Here is a 25,018-nt window from a genome sequence, read left to right as displayed (position 1 = left end):
ACCAGAACAGACTATCGTGATGATCTGGTTTGACCTCTTTACTGAAGGTAACAGAGCTTCCCCAATATAATATGGGTTAAAGCCCTTTGGCTATTGAGAGACAGATGCTGAGTGCTCTGACTGTTTATAGTGTATACCAAATCTAGTCTTATGTAGTACTTCTAATTATATCATTTTTTTCTAATTAAAAAGTTACCAGAGGTGTGAATATGAAAAGACTGAAAATGTAAACCAGACACAAATGAAAGCATTTCCATGAAATAAAAAAAGTTTGAGTAAGCACAGGCCACCAAAAAAAAGTTTTTATTGCAGTAATGTCCCATTATCAATTTATGTCAAAGACAATTGTTTCATTTTGCATTTCTACCTTTTTATTTAATATAAATTCAAGAGTGTAAAATAAATCCACATATAAATGCAAAAGAAACTGTTTCAGTGACTCCCAAAAAGTTACATACTGAATCATCATGACAAATCATCCATTGTTGTCTATTTTACCAAGTATACAAGAGAGTGAAAAAACAATGCAGAAAGTCATTCTTCAAAAGCGTCCTGTATAAAGTTCTCTTAATGAAAATATGTAAGTTATATTTATTAACCTCAAACTCTTGAACATATAGATGCTGATTCTGAAAAGGGGAGAGAAGACAAAATTCCCAGGCTACTTGGAAAGTATAACATCTTGAATTTCAGATTATTTAAATTTAATTCCATCTAAAACAAAATATTTAATTAAAAATTATACTGAATGATTCCAATAGCTGTGCCACTGCAATTACTCCATTAGTATCATTGTATAGGAAAACATATAAACTATTTCTTACCAGATTTTTCTACTGTGAAAATAAGGTCAGAAAATTTATTTCCAACAGCAGTTATTTATTTATTTATTTATTCATGCTGTAAATATACTGTGGAAAAAACTCCACATGCTGGTACAACAGGCCTTTCATCAAGTTGCCTTTTCAACATTACTAAGACTATTCTTTAAAATGGTAAATGAAGCATGAAATGCACAATCAAAATTCAGTGTCCAATCTGTTGCGGGATTATATATTATCTCACCGTTAAGGTATGACACAATGTTTATATATTAAGTGAACATTGGAAAACAGGACTATTACACTAGATGTGTAATATCTGGCTATGAAAATATCAACTGCAATGGTGATGATTTTATCTTATGGTTAAATGTTTGATGGATTTAACATTTTGATTACCACAACAGTAAATACACTGCACAGGAATTTTCTCTAAGAGGAATGTTTTCCATTGGGTCCAACAGACTGATATTTCCAATAATAGTAGCTTATACTGAATATCATGCCTAGTTCTTAAACTGCATTCTCCCTTATGGCTACAATACACTCAAAATATTAAGTGGGCAAAAATGAACAAAGCAGAAGAAACAAGCAACTTCATCTAATGGGAGAGAAGAGGTGGAGGGGAAATATTCAAATGAGCACTCTGTGGGTCCCAAAGTTCACACTGCTACTCTCAATTTCCAACAGACATGTATAAAAGATTGTGAATATTTATTAACTAAAAATAGCTGTGTTCAGAAACAAACATACAGCCAGCACAACCCTGCCTTCTACCAGAGAAATATTTAGATGAAATACAAAATCCACTTACTAAAGTGCATCTGCTGAACAAATTCTAAATTTTACTATTACAGCTATCCAAGTAAGCAATGCAAGCTAAACTTTATTCATAGTCTATTCTATTAAAGTAGTAAATATAGATCATTTAATTCTAAATTACCATCTTTTTATTACCAAATATTGTGTGTCTCTACTGTGAACTTTAGAAAGAAACTACATAATTTGTCTTAAACCCTTGAGAATGAGAAAATGTCTATTTATAAATACTGAAAATGTAGTATGGAGTTAAACAAATAGGGTTGCAGTAAGCATCTTTTTTGCTTTATATTCAACATGATATTCCCTTAAGGCTCTGAGAGAAGTAGTCACTTCTCATGATCTTTTGGCAAAAGATATAAATGCAAAAGTAGCAGGGTATCTGACATTTCAGAACTTGCATTTTTTATATTTCATTAAAGCCAGTTCATTCAATGTCTGTATACACTTATTGCACTTATGTATTTCATGGAATACATTTATAGCAACACAGTAATAATGACTGCAACTAAGTCATGGTAAAGTAAATGTTTTTAAAGGGTACGATTTCAATATTAGATGAGAAATGTCTGTGTGCATGTTTAAAACCTCATGCAGACAACTGTTATTCAAGTCAGAATGCATTTGTTCAACAGCTATTGAGTACATATAAAATTTCACTTACCCTTCTATCAATATAAATCTGTTAAGGATCAAAAAAGATTTACCATGCCAAGTCTTGATTAGTGCTGCATAATGCTTTTGAATATTTTTCTATCAGAGTTAAAACTGTATTTCTCAAAATTTAAAGAAAAATAGATTTTTAAAAAGGGATTCTCTACTGCTGAATACAAGTCTTTGTAGCAAAGATAAGACAGAGAAGTTACAATTTACCACTGAACTTCAGTCCTGTTGAAAGACTAATGATATTTGTCCATCTATTTCTTAATAAATGCTACATTTTCAAGAATAAAGAAGCTATCAATAGGCATTATTGTTTCTACTTAAAACAAGTTATTTCTCTCTATAGTATGTCAAATATGCTTTTAAAGATTCAGGTAATGGTAGACTCATAATTTTTTCTCGCAATAAATTTCGAGACGGTTCCTCTGGCTTCAAGGCTTCATTGTGATCTTTATCATCATCATCTTTGTTGTCTTCTTCCATCCTTTCATCCTCTTCACTGTCTAGAGGCTGAGGAATGAGCTGATTGCCTACAAACACATAAGTGTTAATCCTGCGTCTACGGCATCTCCTGCGTTTTCGTTTCGGTGGGGGCTTCTGAGGGATACCCTTAGCTTGCATCTCATCGTTTATGAAGTTTCTAAGAGTACGTCTAATGTAGATCCGAGCTAAGTCCTGTAGATTCCTAACAGCACATGGGGCTAAGAGAAAAAAGAAAAATTATGTATGCCATATCAGTGAAATTGTTATTTTCTAAAAGTAAGAAACTGCTACAAAACTTGAAGTACAATGATATGAAACAATAATTTGAAGACTTAGCATGATAGGCAAATATAAAAGAAAGTTTGGCAGCTTTTGACAAACCATGTAGCAGATCAGTAACCTTCTGTGAGCTGACCTTACTTATGGTTTTTGGAGGGTGGAGGGGGGTGCATCTCAGTGGATGTGCCACTCAGTCTAGCAAAGCAGAAATTCATTGGATCCCACACACTCAAAGGGAGGAAATGTAAACCCTTTCCTTCTTGGCTGGGCGGCCATCACATGCCCAAAGCAACAACTCCCACTGCTGGGATTAGAGTAGGAGCAAGTTTTTGATCTACTGTGGGCATTGCACTAGTTGCCTTTGTAGGGCTGTGAAGGAATTTTTTATTGATGACAGACTGGCTTAGGTAGGTAGTTTTTTTCACCTTCCCACAGCTCCCCAGTGACCCAGTAGGGTGGTTTGGGAGGTCAAGTTCATGTTGTCACAATTTAACAGGTTCCCAGTGCATGTACCATTTCAAAGTGGGACTACTTCCCTGATGAACCAGAACTGAAAGTGGAATTACAGGAAGGCTTTCCCTAAAAAAAAAAGGGTGGGGAAGGAATTCCTGATGTCTTCTCGCTGTACCAGACAACCCTTTTCCCTCAACCCTTGTAGAAGGGAAGGGAAGGGAAGGGAAGTGGGGTCCCAGCAATAGCTCTTGGACCAGCCTGGGCATGGGTGGGATGGGGAAGAGAAGAGAATCCTGATGGCAGTCCTCTCCTGAGTACAACACATCATGAAAGAAAGTATGATTTGCACAGAACAATTTATTGCTGGATAGTTCCATATTGAGTTAAATAAAGTTGAAGCTGAATTAAACCACATTCCTTGTGTCCTGTCTTTCTTCCTGCATATCTGGGACAATACAACACAAATGGAACAGTTTCAGGCATGGAAAAATGATATGGGGAAGGGGCAAACTTTTTTTTTTTTTTTTTTTTTTTTTTATAAACCAAAAGGACATTTTCATATATGCTGCCAATACTGGATTTAAAAAAATCTGGCAACCAGATACATTTCAGACAAGGCTTTTTACTCTGATATTTACAGATGCATATGGAGGCTTCAATTTGGTGCTAAAAATGGAAGTGAGAAGAATAGTATTTATGATATTCTGCCTCTAAGACATTGATTCTAAGTACTGGCAGCAAGGATTTTAGTTTAATTTCTGGAAATTTTAATGCCAAATCCAAAAAAAAAAAAAAAAAAAAAAAGTCCCATGTTGATTTAAAAGAACAAAACCAATTAAAATCTCTTAAAGATACATTGGTTAAATCTCAAACTTACTGTGCCATGGTCGCAGACCATGCTCCAGTCACAAATTTGTAAACAAACTATAAAATATTTGGAGGATAAAGAAGAAGAACTAGCAGACATTCTGAGAACAAATGGAACTAAAAGTTTAAAGAACCCCTCATAAATCATAGGAGAAATGAACGATCTATTAGAGAAAATGCTGAAACAAAAGACTGAAAGTAAAGGTCCCAAGAGAAGTATATGAGCCAATGAGCTCTCCGCTTTCCTGCTCCATAAAACTAATAGGATGAAACACCACCTAAAATCAAAATCATCTAATCCCAAATATACAAAATCAGACATTTTATTATTTCCACTATTACATATACAAATGATAATACTCCCTTAGATTTGCTAAAGAAAATAAAGATATTTGTAAGGTCTTGAGATTTAAAGAAAATTCCTTCAATCACACCAGGAATCATTTATTTTAATTATCTCCTAAGAGTGGTAAAGTAAAGCTTTGCACATAGGCATGTGTGTTAGTGGCATAAATACATTATCCCTCATGATTTCATGCCAAAAAATTGCTAAACTCCAACTAAATTAATACAGGATCCCACATACCTAAGAGGTACAGTGCCTACAGACTCATTTTGCTATATAATCGGTGTATGCGCAATGTGCCCAGCCATTTAATGGCGACATCATCAGCCAGGTGGAGAGCTGGTAGCCTGCCATCAAAATAAGTCAGTGGGCACTCAACATGATATACGACATAGTCTGAAGTTGACCGCAGGTACACTGTGGGTCATTAGAAAAACCCCATTTAAAGAGACTGGCCACACAGTTGCCCTGCCTGTTCAAAACTGGTTCAGAGGTGACCACAAGTGACTAGGCAGATCAAAACCTGGTGGACAGATGGTTGGGTCAGTGATGAGAGAGTGATTAATGACTGTTGTCACTGACAACTCATTGTACCATACAGATTCCACTGTCTTGTCCTTTGGTGGCATAAATGACCATTAAGGGCATCTAGAAGACAGGTGAGCTGCTGGGTGATCAAAGAGGTCTATACTATTATGCTATACTAAATGTAGATTATAAACTCCTCATGAAGATTGTATTTAAAAGCCTGGAACACTGATTATGCAGCTGAATTTAGTTTGTAACATGTCAGCATAGCTCAATTAACTCCCACCACCTACACAACAATTTGACTTTTAAAAATTCAACTCTAGAGAAGAGAATAAGACTCTAGTTAAGCTTCTGATGCTGAGAAAGTCTTTGGTGGATCAAATGGAAACTTGTTTTTAAAATTTAAATTCTAGCAATAATGGGCTTTGAAGCTATATAAGAAAAAAATGATACACGTTTCATGATCATTTTGACTCAAAGGTATTTATTCTACAGACAGGAACAAGACATTTTCAAGAGGAGGAGGGTACTGACCTGTAACTGGAGATTCTTCAAGATGTGTGGTCCCTATTGGTAGTCCAAACACAGATGTGCATGCGTGCCATGTGCCGGAAGGTTTTCTTAGCAGTGTCCATTGACCTACACATGTCATGCATCCTCTTGTGCTCACAGCTGAGGGTATAATAGGTTGTGCGGGTCAATGCCTTTCCAGTGTCCCTCTCACCACTAAGTAGTCCAGTCTGCAGGACGGGTACTGGAATACAAATAGGGACCACACATCTTGAAGAACCTCCGGTTCCAGGTAACTAATCTCCTTTTTTTCTGCGAGTGATGATCCCTATAGTTATTCCAACCATGGGTGAGTAGTGAGCAGTGATGAGGGTGGAGATGATGTGAGAGGAAACCAAGTCTGTAGGACGCGTGGCATATAGCAGCATCCGCAACCCCCACTTGGGCAATGGTGTAGTGGGATATGAACGTGTGGACAGAGCGCTACGTTGCTGCATGACATATCTTCCCACAAGAAGTTAGCCAGTCAGGCCAATGCGGCTGCCTGTGCTCACATAGTGTGTTGTGACTCCATAAGGCAGCAGTCCGTTGGATAATGTGTAGAATTCATGGATGCACACGGAGACCCATTTGGAGACTGGTTGGAAGAAGAGGGCTTGGCCCTTGGATCAATCAGCAATGGCTACAAATTTCCGGCAATGTGTGAAAGGCACAGGTCCTGTGGAGGTAGAATGCCAGCTCAAAGAGGATGTCGATGGAGTGTAGGACCTGTCCATGTGAGAGGCATGCGGATGTGGTAGAACACAGGAAGGTGGATGCACCAATTTAGCTGGAACTATGACACTACTTTCAGGAGCAATTTAGGGTGCAGCTGTAAAGAAATTTTAATCTTGATGAACACTGTGCGGGGGGGGGAGTCAGCCATGATGGCTGCCAGTTTACTGACACGTCTAGTTGAGGTAACGGCCATGAAGAACATCACCTTCATGGATATATGGGAGAGGGAGCATGTTGCTAGCGGCTTGAAGGGAGGCTTTCATGAGCGCAGAGAGAACAAGATTAAGGTCCCATGGGGGTGTGGAATTGAGTACTGGTGGGAAGATATAGAGGAGACCAGTCATGAAACAGACAATGGTAGGGTGCGTAACACTGAAGCACTATCCAAGCACTGAGCACTGCCGGATGGACCCGTATAGAGCTGAGGGCCAGGCCCGATGTTCTGGGCTTGAAAAAGTAGTCAAGGACGATAGGCATGGATGTTGCACTCAGTGGATGGTGATAGTGGTGAGTCCATGAAGTGAAGCATTTCCATTTAACTCAGTAACAGGCCCTGGTAGATGCCCTCCTGCTTTGGTTAAGTATTTGTCACACTGGGGTGGAGCATACTTTGTCTACCCCCGAGTCCTGTCCAAAAATCAGATTCTGAGATGAAGAGGTCTCAGATTGGGATACTGGCCCCAGCCCCAATCTTGTGTGAGGAAATCCCAGAATGTTCAGAGGTGGAGTGGTGTACAGGTGGGGAGTCTGAGGAGGTCTGTGAACCAAAACTGATGGAGCCAAAATAGGCTATGAGTATTATCATGGTAGGTCGGTCCTGGTAAATCTTGTGTAGCACTTGCAGGAGGAGGGGAACGGGGGGGAAGGTGTAGCAGAGGTTGCCTGTCTAGGGGAGGAGAAGAACGCCACCCTACGAGCCCTTTTCTATGGCTCTCCTGGAAAAATAAAGGGGCAGCTTGCAGTTTTCGTGAGTGCTGAACAGATCCCAGTGTGGGATGCACCATTTATGAGGAGAGGCTGAGGGAACTGGGCTTGTTTAGTCTGCAAAAGAGAAGAGTGAGGGGGGATTTGATAGCAGCCTTTAACTACCTGAAAGGGGGTTCCACAGAGGATGGGGCTAGGCTGTTCTCGGTGGTGGCAGATGACAGAACAAGGAGCAACGGTCTCAAGTTGCAGGGCGGGAGGTCTAGGTCAGACATTAGGAAAAAGTTTTTTACTAGGAGGGTGGTGAAGCACTGGAATGGGTTACCTAGGGAGGTGGTAGAATCTCCATCCTTAGAGGTTTTTAAGCTGAGGCTTGACAAAGCCCTGGCTGGGATGATATAGTTGAGGTTAGTCCTGCTTTGAGCAGGGGGTTGGACTAGATGACCTCCTGAGGTCCCTTCCAACTCTAATATTCTATGATTCTATGATTCTATTTGTGGAAGAGATATTGGAATGTGGCATTATGCTATTCCCGCTCATGGTTGAGATACAGAGTTCTGCTGAGGACATCGGTAGGGAGTTTTGAGTGCCTGGGAGGCACATGGCTGGAGCATCACATGGTGTTTGATGCACCAGTTCTAACGGTGGACAGACTCGGAGCAGAGAGAGGGAGACTTGGTGTCCTCCTGCTTGTCGATGTAGACAAATACTGTGATGTTGTCAGACGGTAATTGAACATAGCGGGACCAAATGAGAGGAAGAAACGCCTGGCAAACAGACTGTCCTCAGTTTTAGCATGTTTATATGCATCCTGGCCTCTTGTGGTATCAGACACCCTGGGCTCTGTGGTGGCCTAAGTTGGCTCCCTAATCTGCAAGGAAGGTATCTGTTGTGATCATGGTCTGTGGGTGGGAGAAGCGAAGGGGGTACTGACTATGACCTTGGAAGGGTCAGTCCACCATGTGAGAGGCGCCAGAACCATCTGGGATAAATGAGTCTGGCCTCCAAGCGGTCCTTGTGGCTCCTCTTCATCTACAGACCCAACGTTTGGAGGCAATGCATATGTGGATGAGTGTGCATTGTCACGGAGGTACAGACTGCCAACAACAGAGAGACAACAACAGACCATGATGCGTGGATTGTGGTGTAGATCTACAATTATGGCTGTCAGCACTGCAAAGTGGTCTGCCGGAAGGAAGGCAAATGCTACGCTGGAGTCGAGTCACGCCTCCATAAGCAGAAATGGAGAAATTCTGGTGGGCTGGATGAACGTCAACATGGAAATAGGCATCCTTCATGTCAAGAGCAACGAACCAGTCCCATGGGGAAGAGGGGATAATCGATGCAAATGTCACCATACGGAATTTGGATTTTCTGATAAAGATTCTCAGTAGCCAAAGGTCGAGAATGGGGCGGAGCCCTCTGCCCTTCTTCAGGATGAGGAAATATGGGGAATAGAAACCTCTTCCCATGTAGGGAGGTGGTACCCAGTCTATGGCTCCCTTCACAAGAAGGGCATCTGCTTCTTGTTGGAGAATGCATTGATGGGACGGATCCTATAGGCAGTCCGGGGGAGAGTTAGTGGGCTGATGTGGAGGAAAAATAAGAGAAATTCTACAACAAACAATTATATACAAATGGACAAAAGTCACTCTCTTAGCAAAACACTAAGAGCCTGAAAGAACAGGGATTCCAACTCAGGCCCATGCGGCGGTAACAGGGAACTGGAGCGGCGTCGACCCACACAACCCATCATACTCTTGGCTGCGAGCACGAGGGAAGGCACTACGCACATGCGAGTCCATAGACACTGCTAAGAAAACCTTCCAGCTCTGGTGCATGGCATCCACGTTGGAATACATATAGGGATCATCACTCAAAGAAGAACTTTTAACAGCAGGGGTGGGGAACCTTTTTTATGTCAAGGGCCTGATGGTGGCCCTGGCGGCGGTGGAGAATTCGGCAGCGGGGTTCCGTGGGGGGTGGGGGGCAGTGCCTGCCGCCGAAAAGGGGCAAACGGCGGCAGGGTTTCGGCGGCGGGGTTTCGGCGGCGGGCACTGCCCCCCCCACGGAACCCCGCCACCGCCGTGAAACCGCGCCGCCGCCGAATTCCCCCCGCCGCGAGCCGGACCAAATCATTATACGGCCCGCGGGCCGGACGTTCCCCACCCCTGTAGTACAGAGATTAACCTTAAGTAGCTCCATAGTTAAGGTTGCAACAGGACTCTCCTTTTAGGACAATCTTTGCAGTCTTCTAGATCTGTTCTGCCTTTAGAATGATATGCTTGGCTCACAGCTCTCTTATTATGTACTAAGGCAAAAGAGCTGCAGTAATTGTCAGTACAACACGACTTGCCCCTCCATTTTTGTATTAGGCATGTTCTATATTGGTTCTAATAAGCAAGGCTTGGACTCCTACTTACGCTTGTTTTATTCTGGCTGTGACAGCTGTAGGCTTTGTCTTACTGGAATAATATTTGGTGGTATACATAGGATGTTTGGGGTCTTTTACTGAAGGTTTTGAAAGACGGAAAGTGCTCTATTACGTAACAGTTACTGGTTACTATTCCATTCTCATGATCTTGAAACTAGAGAAACAACTTTACTTCATTGAATGAAAGATCTCAGTCAGTGATACTGAGACCTCAGTGGTACAGGAGCCAAATTAGTGATCAACATTAACCAAAAGAGCCGCAATAGTGTGAATGACCAGGGAAATATTTAATTTTATATGTATTATTCACACAGCAAATAAGTTAATAATTTAGTGCAAGCTGGTAACTTAACCAAACTGGTTAACAACTCAGTAAAAGCATCCTGATTGGTTAAAAACTTAGATTGGTTAACAATTAAATCAGAGTGTTTTACTATCATGTGCTGCAAAGAGCCATAGGAAACATATGAAAGAGACTTGTGGCTTAAGACCCACAACCTGAGTATCACTAATTTAAGCCAACTTGGATGGTGAGAAAAGTGCATTTTATCTACATTACACACTCTTACTGTATTTGAACAGGTGTATCAAACTTTCCTCTTGTAGCATGTGTTTTCCACAGTAATATATAAATATACTGATAAGTAACTACCTGTTCCATACGTTTATTACATCTGTTTCTTCCTCCACTGTTTCTATGAATTGGGCAACTTGAAATTTAAAAAGGCATCTCTTTATAGAAAATATATTTAAAAATACTAATGTTCAAAATGGAATTCTATTGTTCTGTATTCATTTTATTTATTGTGACTATACTGGGCCAACACCACTTTGTTTAAAATTGGTACCTATAAATTGCAATTTGCTGTTTTTTTTGTTTTTTTTTTAAAAGTCTGTTTAAATAAAATCTTTTGCACTCCATACACTACTTGCTTTCAAAGTATCTGGAACATGAGAAGGAGGTTTTTCCCCCTGTCTATACCTCTGGGGAGAAAAGAGGATTTGAAGAAAATGTATTTATACCATGAGAATTGAAGCAGGATAGCAGAGAAAGCTTGAAAAGAGTTTCTCACCATCTAGGGAATGACTGAATTGTACTGAAAACCCTGGTAAGAGGATAAAATAAGTGCATAAAAATGGCTTAACTGAGAAGTGTAACTGGGCTCTTCTGAAAATTCCACTAAGCATCTATCAGATTCTTTAGACAGCTAAGTACCTTTAAACATCTGGTCCAAACTGTTGGGATTAGAAAGAAAATTCCAATCACCATTTAATGTTCATTAAGCATCTCCATGTCCCTTAAATATTCTGGGCTCATCCCAAAACACAGTCTGTGTGGAGCACAGGGCTCAGCACCAGCCACCGGGGATGTGGGGCTTCAGGCCCTCCCCTTGCACTCTGGGGGAGAGGAGGAATTTATACAATGCTTCTCCGCTCTCTGCAAGGCAGAACCAGGGGCATATGTTCACCATCCCTGGAACATCCAGTATTAACTGTATATGTTTTATTTGTGCTTGGTCAAAGTGGACTTGGCTGACTGTGAGGGGAGATGTCAACAACTAGAGTTTGGGAATGTTCAAGAGGAAAAGGACAGGGGAAAACAGTAAATTCTCGGTATGATTTTAATTTAAAATATAAAAATTAACAAACAATTGGGTACAGAGAGATTTGTGTCTTAGTGATGCTTTTGAACACAAGCCAGAAATTTTAAACAACAGAACCAGAGGGAGCTAGAGCTTTCTGAACAGTACATTTCCATTCTATTGTAGTATGTCTATTATAACACAGTCTCCCCACTCTGTGGGCAGGAATACCTGCTCAGGTACAATAAACTAGATGCATCAAAAAGGAAAAGCCACAACAGATGACACTTACGTAGTCCCACAGTATCACGTTTGCTGTTGTCCTTCCTGTTGGGTTGCACTAGTGGAGCAAATGAAACAGCAAGGATGTTTTTACTTTCCCAAGTATTCTGTCCAGTTCGCAGAATTTGTGTTAACTGCATGAAAACAACAAAAATATAAGAAAGTTCAGCAGCTAAGTACATCATTTCATCTACCTTTTTGTTCATTGTTGTTACACCCACCATTCTTCATTTTGAGGCAGTTTATAACACTGCCATTTTAATTTGTTTCAAATGTAAATTTAGAAAACCTGTTCTCTTGCCAAAACTGAATTTTATATACTTTACAAAATGATATTTGGTTATTTCCTATTTTGTTGCACTCTGGAAAAAAGAAGAACTTTTGCATGTATTTATATTTTCTTAACTTTTGGTAAGTTTAAAGAAGTTCAAATGTCCAAATTATTTACATTTAATATTACTGTAAGCTAAGAAAGCAGAGACATTTAGAAACATTTATACAATATCATCTTCATCAGCATGACCGTACTTTGAAAGTCCTAAACTGCCTAGACATAACCTGTGTCTGACCACCATAGTGGTCATTTTTAATATATAATTACATATCTCTCTATGGGGGGTATTGTTAAAGATGCTTTAATGGTGTCTGGAAAATAGGAGAAATGAGTACACACCTCTATTATTAAATTAATCTTGCTGGGCTTTCTTTAGCACTGGTCCAGGATGAAACCAGCAAGACCAAGATCACAATAAATTCTTACTTTCTCCTGTATTCTTAAATATTAGCAGAGTGTATTTATTTATATAAGCCATTAGTTAATCTTGACTAGCTTCTCTTTAATTAGATTATAATTTTCCTTTAAAATATTTTAGTTTCTCTTTATAGAGAAAAATATTTACTCAGTAAGAGTAACATGATATGCCTATCAACTTAGAAAGGACCCAATTATGCTACCTGTATGATAGCATATATTAATTACACAAGTTTTTAAACAATTTCAGTGCTATTTTGAAGAAGCTATACAGCAAACTCCTTTAGTGAGGACCGTTAACTATGAGGTAACTTGCATACTAATCATCAGCTCAAACATTTCAATAAAACTTTGGCTACAGAGGGACAGTAACTTGAGCAAGTCACTCCAGCTCTCTGCTTCAGTTTCCCCAATCCGTAAACTGGGGATAAAAATGTTTACTTCTCTTTGTAAAGTCCTTTGAGATCTAAGGATAAAAATGATATAGGTACTAAATATTTTATTATTAAATTACACTTCAGACAGAAAATATTTTACCTATTATTGTGACTAGTAACACCTGAAATAACAATAACTGAAAGAGATCCTTAAAAATTCTATTTTGTTAGTTTGTCTATTTTGTGCATTTGACAGCACTTTGCTTATATAGTTAGTGTCACTGTTTCCCCTACTGTCAATCAGTTATCTGTGTTGAGTTTTCTTTCATACAACAGGGAAGAGAAAATTATTTCTAAAAGGAAATAAGGCAGGTGTAGCACATTAAAGTACTTTGCGCGAAATCCAGGGCCCACTGAAGTCAATGGGAGTTTTGCTACGAACTTCAACTGGACCAGGATTTCACCCTTTGCCTTTTTTTTTTTTTTTTTAAGCTAACTAGATTTCAAGTTAATGGTGTCCTTGAAAATACGGACTTTTGGGTGAAACAGCCAACTAGTTTGACATAAAAATAAAACACTCAAACAGCCCATAGGATCATTTTAAAAGACTGTAAAACATTTTCACACCAACACTGTACTGGTGTAGTTGAGCAGACAAAGGTCATTAGTCAAAAAGTAAGTAAATCAAATCCATAGTCTACATATGAGACACATTTTTGTTAATCTGTGTGATTCTTATATAAAAAAACAACAAGGGAAAATAGTCACTGAATCACCTGATCTTCTATAGGCATAACCAGAATGCCTCCAACTTTCAATAAAATTTTCATGTAGTTCTCATGATCTTTCTGGACCCCAGCTCCACAATAAATCCGGTCATACTGATGGCTGTCCGATGATATCTCCAGACAATTGCCAACCACAAAGGCAGGTTCACAGAACTCAAATCTGGAGCAGGGGGGAAGAAAGGATAAATATTTCAGAAGTCTACTTTTTTTTTTTTAAACACAAGCAAATTTAGCTAAATATAGTAAAAGTTGGATTTCACACTTCTGCTCATTTGGAATTAACACATTTAAGGAGTGTCAGCATACCATAATTGTACTAGATACAGAAACAAACATGTTTGAAATATATCAATGTTTATCCATGCAAGTCAGTTTACACTCAAAAAATAATAGTGTATTATTTTCTAAACGCAATCATGTATGCTTTGCTGAATTAATAAAGTAGTAAAAGAAGTTATACAAAACACAAAAAGCCCTTTTAAATTACCATATATATTCACATTAATAAAGCATCCATGTTATGCTCTGGGTGTTGCACAAATATTAAAATAAGTTCTTGGTCTCAAACTACTCCCCTTTCATCAACCCCTAAAATCTGCTCTCTACAACCAACTCCCTTCTCACAAGGGAAAAAATATGGGAAGACACGTGTTTGCCAGCGTGTGCCCTAAAAGTTACCAACTCTGGTTCTGATAGACCAAATAGGAGAGGAGTAAGTGATTTCAAGAGTCAAAGACCCCTCACTAAGAATTCTGTTCCACCAGCCCCTATTTAGTAAATTTTTTAAGCATGACCCTAACTTTAAGCGTATGAGCAGTCCCACTGAAGTTGTGACAGAAGAAGAGCAGCTCTGTAATAACTCATATACTGTATGTGACCTAGTAACTGGAATGCTTACTGTATGAACAGATTGGTTTAGTTTAATACAGTAGTTGCAAGAAAAACAAACAGGAAGTGAAACAATGACTCAAGATAAGCCATCCCTCAGTAAATAAGGGGTTAAGAGACAAATGCCTAAACTATTAAATTTAGAGATTTTATCTCCTGTTCCAACCACCTTGCAGAAATGGGTTTGACAAACGGGCAGGCCTGAGAACTGTCAAGAACAAAAACTGTGACTGGTCTAAAAAGGACTCACTCAAGATTTAGGAAGTTCTTCAGGGGAACCGGAGTAACAGACACTTTCTGTGACTGAAGTTAGGCCTACCTAGCTTAGCAGCAGGGGATGGTAGGGATGTAGGTGTGTACAGACAGTTTAAAAATTTTTATTCCTTAAATGCTTTGTTCCTACGGTTAAAACAAAATTCTTTTGTTTAAAGGAAGTTGTATGGTCACTAAATATGCCACTGGTCAGAGACTCCCAAAAGGGAAACTACAGTTGCCAAATCCTATCAGACCACGACTTGGGTGAGCATAGTTCATACATAGTGTACTGTAGCCCAGGAGCTGGTCTAAGTGTGAGGAAACTGAGGAATTCTACCCCAGGAGGTCTGACACCTTAGGGGGTGCACTCAAGGGAGTAAGAAAGGGATAGAGATGTCGTGAGCTCTGCAGACACAACAGAAGCCATTGCAGCAGTATCACAAGGGACAAGGGGTGGTATCTCAGATAATCAAAATAATTATTTTTTAGAGATATTCAAGTCCAAACCAGCATTTTAAACTTCATCCAAAATCAATTCGCACAGCTAATGTAGATTCCAGAGCACAGGTATAATATACTTCTTTCAGGAAAAATTGCTTAATTAGTAAGTTCCTGCGTTCTCAGATGCTGCTTGTGTTGTGCTGTACATGAACCTACTTTATGCAGCAAAGCCCCAATACACCAATCTACTGCCACAAGGCTCCTTCCCCTGCATAGCCAGTATATCAGCCTAAAACTCTGAGCACCCCATCTTGTGCCAAAAGTATCTGTATACCCCCCTCCCCTTCCCTATAGAGCTACTGCAAAGTGGGGCTTCTGAGGAGCAGGCCTACATTCAGAAATATTTTCAAGTGTTCCTATACAATGATAGGGTGGTCTGAGAAGGGACTGCAATTAGGAAGTTGTTAAAGTTTAAATCAAAACTTTGAAAGAGGGGGCCCTTGTTGCTGATGAGGCTCAAGGGGAATTTCACAGTGTCAGCATATCCACAGTTGCATCATGCTTGAAGTGTACAAGCGAAGGCCCAGTCTGCCCCTAGCTACATTCAAATGGAACTCCTAAGGTGCTTAGTACTTCTCCTGCACACCTTCAAGAGTTACACAGATGTAGAAGGTGCATGTCCTGAATAGCTTCTAAGACCTCATATCAGGGCTTTTGTTTTCATAAGGCTCTATAAAAGGCTGTCCCTGATACCTGCATTACCTTCAGCCTCCTTTATCACTGCCTGGTTCCCTCTCAACCGCTCCATCAAAGGACAAAAGTTACACAACTGCTTATATGGCCTTTGTGCAAGACCCTGTGTACTATTCTGTATTGACTGAAATTTTCAAGTGGAGTTCCAACCTCATGGCTTTGGCAGTTGGAACAAACAGACTTCTCAGCCACAGCTCCTTACCTAACATCCCAATATGGTTAGACCCATATGTTAGAACTTTCCAGGGGGTTCTGACTTTGGTGCTTAGATTTAAGTTCACTGAAGTATGCAGATCTGTACTGACAATAATCAAAGCTTTGCAGCACATTGCTGGTGAAGAGATATACAAAATGGTGCTAATTCTGCTTTAGATTGATAAATTTCCAGCTACCTACTTTTTAAAAAGAAAAATTGAGACTACAAGATTTAACAAGATGTCTATAGGAAGGTGAGATGGAAAAGCAGAACTGTTTTCTTCCTGGAAAAAACATTAAGTGTAAACCCAAACAACCTCGTTCATATAGAGGATAGAGTCACAGGGTTGCTTTCATCTGGAAAGTCTCTAAATCCAGTGGATCTCAATCTTCATCCAGTTGTATTAAGAAGTTCACAAACATCTGCAGCCATATTGTGAATGTGACAGCTGACTGCATCGCTGGAGAGAGAATAGCTTGAATTGACTAGCAATAGCACCAGACCCCGACATAACACTGACAACATTCAAGACACAGCGAGCAACCAATGTTTCCTCAAATTATAAAAAGGCTTGGCAGCTTTCACTATTCACAGTGACATTAAGTATGATATTCGAGGACTTTCCTGTTCATAGTATAGCCACAAACAAAACAATCTTCTAGTTTTTTAAACTCATAAGCTTTTGCTTGAAGAATTCAATGCATTTCTTTTGTAAAGATGGATGTTTGATCTTGAAACAGCTCAGTGCTCCTTCCAATTAATGGCTCTAATGCATATCCAGATTACTTTGTCAACTACTGCAACTCTTTGAAGTGTTGCGAGTTACTGTCAAGCATTCTGATATGCATTTTGATCTGAATCTACCCAAACAGAAAGCCAGGCTGCAAGCAATGGATCCACAGAAGAGGGGAAAAAAGGGAGGGTAGTCGGGACTGCCTTCTCCATCTCCATGGAACAGTGCAGGGTACACACATTATAATTCAATTAACTTCACCTTCAGGGGAAGCTGGAGAATACGATGTAGCTACATGCAAGTTCCAGCAGGACAGGGAGACAGGGAAAAACAAAACAAAACAAACCAATGGATGCCTGGATGCAGAAGAATAAATTAATTAGATGACAGAATGCTCCATTTAGTGGCATCATACGAAAAAGTCTGATTCCATGGCAACAAAACTGAAGAATCCACAGGGCCCTGATTGAAATGAAAGGGCAATTCACACCTCAGAGTTATTCAAGTGGTCAGCCAGGCATCACTGCACTGATTCATATTTAGTTCATTATTGATATTTTCTCTGCAACCATAAGGTCTTGAATAACTATAAAAATGAAAAAAAGGGGAGGGGGAATGGAAGGGGTCATAACTCATTAAACCTGTTAACAACCCCTGAAGGGGATCCCTGCTCTAGTCCAAGGGCTCAGGGAGAAGCAGAGGTAGCCAGCCTATATGCCTGACCTACCAACTACTACAACTCCTTTTTCTTTCATGGCTTCTTCTTGCCCTTCCTCTGTAGGATCCGGCAAGCACATTACCAGACACTCCCAGCAGCAGCCTTCCATGCTTCCTCTGCTGGTAGCCTCTGTCTCCTGATGCTTGTGGCACATCTGCCATTTTATCTTTCTGAAATAAACAGGAAAGGGAAGCATTTCCAAGAAACATTAATGGCATGCATATAGGTAACACACAAAAACCCTTACAATTTTAAAAAATAATCTTTTAGAGAAGTGACGTGAGGCGATTCCACACACATTTTCAGAGCGTCTGCCATAGTTAGTGAAGCCAATCGTTAGCAACACTTTGAAAAGTTTTGGCAGAGAAGGCCCCTGTTCTCCTCCTTCAGAATATGACTGCAGAAGCAAGAGAAGAGCTTCCTATAACGCCCACAGAAATAGCCCAGATGAGCGAGAATCTCCCTAAAGGCATATGAACCTTCGTGTTCCTACTGTCTACTTTTCGGGGCATGATGGAGCAGACGAGTTCTGTTTTATATTATGTCAATGATTTCTGAACTGGGGTCATCACATGGTTGAATCGGGGAGGAATATCCAAAGCTCTTCCTTCTTACTAGGTTTGTGGAGTGTGTCCACATTTTGCAACCTTTATCTATGACCCAGGGTTGCAGTCTTCATCCGAGTGAGTTGGTAAAGGCCTTTGAAGCAGCATATGCAGCCTTTGTGATATGCAGGGAAAGCCATTATGATGGCCAGGGATCTCCATCTGGTCCATGACCCGGCACCATATGACTAGAGATAGACTATACAAGTCACATGATAATATGAATAATAAAATAATCAGAGTAATCACTTCAGTAGTAGAAGTTACTCTTATTGTGAATCCACTGCTGAGCTACTGGAGTGCTAAAGTACATAAAAAATAAAAAGCTATCAGCATCAAAGATTTAGCCATGCAGAAAATAGATAAAATACCCCGACGCAGTCAGAGTAGCCTCCTGAACTGACTTGCTCTTCCTAAAGTAGGAAAAACAAACAGGAGCTGTGGAACTAAAGATACAAAGTTAAAGAATCTGTTAAAGAAAGACCCAAAAACGCTCACTTCCTATTGACTGCCACCTCCTATTGGTATACTCATTTTCTGACTCCATAAGTAACGCAAAGCATTTGTGATTTCAAAGCCGATAGTTTAATTCTATTTTACAAGGTATGGAAACTTGCCTGAGGCTTTTTTTTTTTTTTTTTAAAGTGATTAATTATTCCCCAAAATCTAATTCAGTTGAACAATTGCCCACAAGAGTTTTTATACAAACCTTTGATATACTATGAGACCAGCTGCTGAAGCAACAGGGTCTCATTGAGACTTGAGTTGATACAGCCTCTTTTGAAGAGAGATGAAAATTTCTTCTCTACTATGCTTCATATACTAAACTTTAAATAGGCATTTGGAGCTTTGCTGGGTTTTTCTTTAATCAAATAACCTTAGGGTATCTTTTCTCAAAAGGCCAAAACATATTCAAAGTTCAAATCATTGTATTGTGCCTGCACACCGCTTCCAATGTAAGCAATTGACTATAAATACAGCATCATTGCAGAAGGAAACCTATAGCCTAGTTGCAGCAGCCTCTTCTACCCTCACACCATGCTGCTTGTTTTTCCCATAATTTTCTCCAGAATCTGAAACTAAGATGACTATAAGACAAATATTCTTCTGTAATACAATAAATGAATAAATGCTTTAAAAATTATCACTGTGTCACATCTTTCCATTAGACTAATACCACAAGAATGCACAAACTACTTTTGTTTTAATATGAAATACAATCTAATATGAGCTAAAATCCTTCTATTAGGCAGATTGACAATGCACACAAGATGCCACCATTGATTAATTTCATTCCCAATGTCTTTTGGCCATCAAAATGGATTAGTCATTCAATTTTCTTTGTTCTCTAACATTAAGGTTTTTTATTTACACCAAGAACTTTGCTGGAAAAAAATTAATTTATTGTCAGAATGTTGGCACTGACAAATACATAAGCTACTTCTCAACATGAGACATATTTCACTTAAGTCATTAACCTGAAATGAAACTAGAAAAAGACTTCAATCTAACAAATGCCTGATATGATTCACCTTTTGTTAACACCTATGTGATTACCATTGTGGTTTGATACTTTATTTTTTCTTTTTGGAGAGTTTAGAAAAATCTCTCTGCATTATTTCATATAGACTGTGCCAAGAAAATACTTATATAATGCCAGTCCAATGCTCTGCTAATATGGAGAACGTGCTTATAATCACATCAGTTTATTCAATGGAATCAGATACTTTCATTTTAAGTTTTGTAGGATTGCCAAGATAACTGGAATTTTAATTTCTGATATCTGTAACATGGCAATGGGAAGAATTCCTTGGTGTTTAAAGGGACACCTGCCAGAAGCACATGGCATAGAATAATTTAACATTGCATTGATTTTTCATATTAGACCAATGAGATAGCCATACAACACTTGATGTTGTTACAGCTTATTAGCAATCATATGCTTTTTCCTCTAAACTGTAATGAGTGCATTTTCATAGCTTGCATTTGAAGAAGCAATCACGAAAAAAAAATTGTTAATTTATTCTCTCCAGTATAACATGGCCACAAATCCAACAGAAATAGGATGCTCTCTTCCAGACAATTTCACTGGCAGTCAAAAAACAAAAAAACTGTGAACCAAGGATCCAGGAAGTTAAAGTCCATTCCTCATCACCTCTTGCCAAAAAGGTTTAATTAAACAAAAGACTATGAAAACTCCATTTTCATGAAAAATACCCAGAAATATGATTTTCCATAGGAAACAACAATGAAATATTAGCGAAACAAAAATTAAACATTCACCAAATTGGACCAATATGCTTATTTTGAAGAAAGAAATTAAGAGGTTAATTTTTGTTTCACTTGTATCCAAACCTACCAATATATTACATGTATGATATAAAAACATTTCTTTACCCTCTCTGCTTGTTATATTATCAATATCATAGAATTAAACCCTCAATTAGAGGGTATTCCAAACTAGCCCAGTAACTCACTGTAATAGTCACCAGCCCATAGTGAGTGGACCCAATCACTGGGTCCCATGTGCTTCCAAGCCAACTGGGTCTGGAAAGAGTCTATTCACTAGCTCTGGGACTCTAGGGCACACACTCCCAGACTCAATCTTTGTCTGATGCTCTTCCTTGGGATGTGAGATATGAAATGTCCAGAAACCAGTGTCTAAATTCTCCCAAGCCCTTCCCTCTCCCCCACTTTGCTTCTCCACAATCCCTCAGAGCTCCACCTAGGCTGGGGGCAATCAGGGCTTACTTGTTTAACTCCATTAGACACAACATGAAAGAAAAGCAAAGAAAAAGGCTTTAGCAGAAGAATCTAACTACATTCACTCTTAAACTAATCAAGAGTCAGAGATCTCTGAAAATAAAACCGAAGTCCTAAATTGCATCCACCCCTAGTGTAAGCTCACCCCTTCCTAAGAGTTTGTAATGCATCAGCAAACCAGGTTGGGCAGAGTCCTTCCTTCCCTCTCTGTCCTACAAGTCTTTATGTGGCAGTCAACCCCCATGCATAGAGTAAAACCCTGATCTTACACAGGGCCTCTGTCTCCATGCCATGTATGCAAACTATGAAGTTCCATAGCCATTGGTCATGCTTGTCCCCCTTAACCCCTTTGTGGGCTGTCTGTAGAAAGACCATTGTTCCATGCAGGATGGGCCTGTAGGTGAGAGTCAAAGTCAGCGATGGTCCTTCAGCTAGCTTTCCCAGGCATGGTAACGGTCTGGGGCTCAACACAACAGGCTGCCCTTGCACAAGTCCAAACAAATGTGGGTCACAGTGCCAATATTTTAACACAGGTACAAAATCCTTCACCATTTGACACAGTAACATCCCACTGCATCACAGAGGTGCAAATCTGATTTAGAGTACCATTCATCCAAAGGATTCATCTGAAATGGCTTCCAATTCAAGAACCCAACCTTGCAGTCCTAACTCACAAGTCATTCCATCGGCTCGTATCAATTTATAATATTTTCCAAATTGATGACTACACAATTATCTTGCTTATTTCCTTTGCTAGTGTTATAATTAATTTTGGACTAGGTCCATAAAATCAGAATCATAGCTCCACTTTAATACATGCACAAAGACACAGCACTGGATTCTCATTCATTTTTCATTGCCGGAGCTGACGTATACAGACTTTAAAATAAATGACAATCAGGCCACTGGTTTTTACCTCTGAGAATGCATAGACTAAGTAAAAAGGCAAAATGGTGAGGAGGAAAAAGGACAGAATTTTTATTAATATAATAGAAAAGTTATCTCCATCCATCCAGCCTACATTACTGGACTACTTTCTCAGATGTTGCAGTAGAGATGTGTCTTGTACAACCAAAGTTAAGGCCATTGTTTGTGCTTTGTTCCTTTATAACTTCCAGACATGTTTTATCTTATCAATTTTATAACAGTTGATTCTGACATTTTCCTTCCTCCAAGGATGTGTGGAGGAAGACACACAGAATTATAGACTTACGTAAGTGTTCAGCTCTCGAAAGTTGCCCCAAACCTTTTTCTGAAAATTAAATTTAAAAAGTATCTTAAAATCCCAAATCTTCAAGGCTGAAATTCATTCCTGAGGGGGATACAAGGCCCTTTGCACCATTTAAGCCCAACACAAGAGCTGTGCTGGGCATGGGCACTCAACAATTATACAGAGGCTCCTGTTGAGTCCATTGCATGGGACACTTTGAAGGAGTGTTGGTGATGGCCCAGTGGCAGGCTATGAGAGGGGGCCACAGTACTGCACATTTGATCTAGAGGGGCTATTCCAGCCTATGGTATTTGGGGGGCTGTGTGGCAGTCCCTGACCCCTCAGTTAAATTCAGCTCCCCATCTCCTCACACTCCACCTGTGTAGAGACTGAATACTCTAGCTGGAAGAAAAGTATGTCATCCTGAGAAAACACATATGCAAGCAGACGTCAAAAATTACAAAACACATTTTAAATACAATTTTGAAAATTACTTCCTCTTGTCGGAAACCTGTCACATCAGGGTTCTGTGTTTCACCCTCTTCAGATGATATCATGAACACACACAGTTCAGGGAGCTGCACTGCCTGTACTGCTTGACATGTTCTTTATATCATTAACTTTAGTAGGGGAAGCACAAACACTACGAACTAAGGTCTCAGTAAAAAAAAAAAAAAAAAAGCCTTTCAGTGAATCTTCAAGGTGTATATATTTGTTCCCAAGCTTATATAGATTTACATATCACAAACAGCTATAAGATGGTTCTTTATTTCTGGACATGACTACTTTATTCCATTTTATTCTAACTTGCCAGCTAGGCCCCAGCTGATGCCAGATTCCAGTGAGGCTCTTACTTTAAAAAAAAAAAAAAAAAAAAAAAAAAAAAAAAAAATCATAAAAAAGGAGTATAATAATTTGGGATCTTATAACACTTGTTTTCAAAAGCATTTGAGATTTTTTTTGTTCTTTGTACATCCAGCTGTGCTATTACCTTTCCCTTTTTATGTTCAGACTAAGGAAGGCCAATTTTTTGTGACCCAAGAAAAGGAAATTAAGCTTTGGTATACAGAAAAATATTTTTAAAATGCAAATTATGAATGCAATATTGATAGTCCATGGAAAAAACTAACATTCTTGTCTAATAAAAATATTGTTTAAGTATTCAAAATGCAATAAGAAATTAAACTCAGTCTCTTAAAAGCATTTGGCAATTGCCTAGAATACAAAAATTTAGGTAGCAGACAGAAATATTTCCAACATGACAAAACTTGATTAGATTTACACCTTTTCAGAATCTTATAGTGTGAAAGTAAGCAGATATTGGAATTAATCCTCAGAATCTAAATCACTGTTCAGAACAGCCTTTGGTACTTGAAGTTGTTGACATAATCCCATAGATAGTCCTTGCTAGAATATTTATTTTTTTCTTCTAGTATTCTGTTTCTTTTTCATACATTAGTGTTTATATTTTAGCCATACATTTTGTACACTGATGTTTGAAATGATGAGAGGATCTCTCAGGATGACTGTGAAGTCGAACTTAAATGGAGGAGATTGAATGTGGAAAAGCAACCTGGTTTGCAAGAGCCTCTCTCGGTAATTAATATTGATGAAGCGCTGATCTCTGGGATCCAGAAAGGATTATCTCTTCAGCCATTTTACAGCCACAGTATTATAAGATAAAAACGAGAGTTCTGTAGCACTTTAAAGACTAACAAATTTAATTTCTGTAGGCATAAGCTTTTGTGGACTGTAAGGATTTCTTTTTGATCTTTTGGTAGTCCAGAAGAGAATTAGGAGAAGCATATACTAGAAATTTTGGAAAACCTTGAACATTCACAGCAAATGCTCTCAGAGCCCCTTCTGTTAAGAAAATAGACTAATTCAAAATCAGATCAAGCACAATACTCTATTTTCAGTATCTCTGAAAGTTTGTACTTGAGTGCCAAGTCTTCAATGAAAACTTGATTCTCTCTGGAGAACCATCCTTCAATTTAGCCTTTTAACTTTCATGCTGTATGTGTATTTGCATTTCCAAGATGTTGACATCATTGCTCAATAACAATTCCTGTGGCCTCTTGTGGGACAGGCTGAAATATTGCTTTCTGATATTATTAATATGTGCCTCACTGTTAATAACCTCTGACATACCTGTGCAACTATTCTTACTTTTCAGTTCCAAGACACCAATATGTTTCTGAGTTGTCAAGAAACTACCAGCTTAAAACATGCTTTCCATATATTGCCCAATCTAGGAAGGGGTTTCCATTGTTAATGCCTTTTGTTTTGGGAGAAATTTCTGTTTGTGTCTATGAACACGTCAAAGACTAGCTAAGGAATTGAAATATTGCATCTCTATTCAATATGGGACCACTCTGACCAATATAATTTTACAAGATGCAAAGGCAAAATCTTTGAAGACAAAGGTAAAATCTTTCAATCCATTTTCATGTGTGTTCTCTCTGAACTGTACACTCTTTACACCTCTATTTTTGAATAAAAATAGCACTTTCCCCCCAAACTTGAGTTGGCCTTTGTTTAAGTGGTACAGTGCTTTAGGGGGCATTTATCATTAATTCTTTCTCTATAACATTTAACTGACATCTTGGTTACTATTAATTCTAGACTATCATTGCTTTTATAAACAAATACAATCTTAAAATCTCCAGTTTGTCCCCTTTTCCATTAAATACGATATTAACACTACAATTTGGGGGAATACACATAAAACTCAAGACAATCTGAAGTCTTTAAATCTTATTTGAGGA

At 38.9% G+C, this 25,018-nt stretch overlaps 1 protein-coding gene across 6 annotated transcripts in view; it reads right to left on the bottom strand.

The window, feature by feature from the left end:
- Positions 1-287: 287 nt before the first annotated feature.
- PCMTD1 (protein-L-isoaspartate (D-aspartate) O-methyltransferase domain containing 1) overlaps positions 288-25,018 on the bottom strand; it is a 65,397-nt gene continuing 40,666 nt past the window's right edge. For 3 of the 6 annotated variants that reach the window (XM_067553784.1, XM_067553785.1, XM_067553789.1), the window contains 3 exons: positions 13,677-13,848; positions 11,783-11,906; positions 288-3,004 (listed from right to left, as the gene is read on the bottom strand). In XM_067553784.1, coding sequence (XP_067409885.1) covers positions 2,634-3,004; positions 11,783-11,906; positions 13,677-13,848 — 667 coding nt within the window. In that variant the 3' untranslated portion in view covers positions 288-2,633. Of the gene's footprint in view, positions 3,005-11,053; positions 11,144-11,782; positions 11,907-13,676; positions 13,849-17,681; positions 19,086-25,018 lie in introns of those variants that run through there. The other 3 variants (XM_067553790.1, XM_067553787.1, XM_067553786.1) reach the window with 3 other exon arrangements.

This window comes from Emydura macquarii, unplaced genomic scaffold (genome assembly GCF_026122565.2).
Source record: "Emydura macquarii macquarii isolate MOO-44397 ecotype Brisbane River unplaced genomic scaffold, CSIRO-AGI_Emac_v2 contig_1477, whole genome shotgun sequence".
NCBI classification, from domain to species: Eukaryota; Metazoa; Chordata; order Testudines; family Chelidae; genus Emydura; species Emydura macquarii.
Note: the sequence above shows the minus strand (reverse complement) of the source record. Positions and strands in the feature narration are given on the sequence as shown.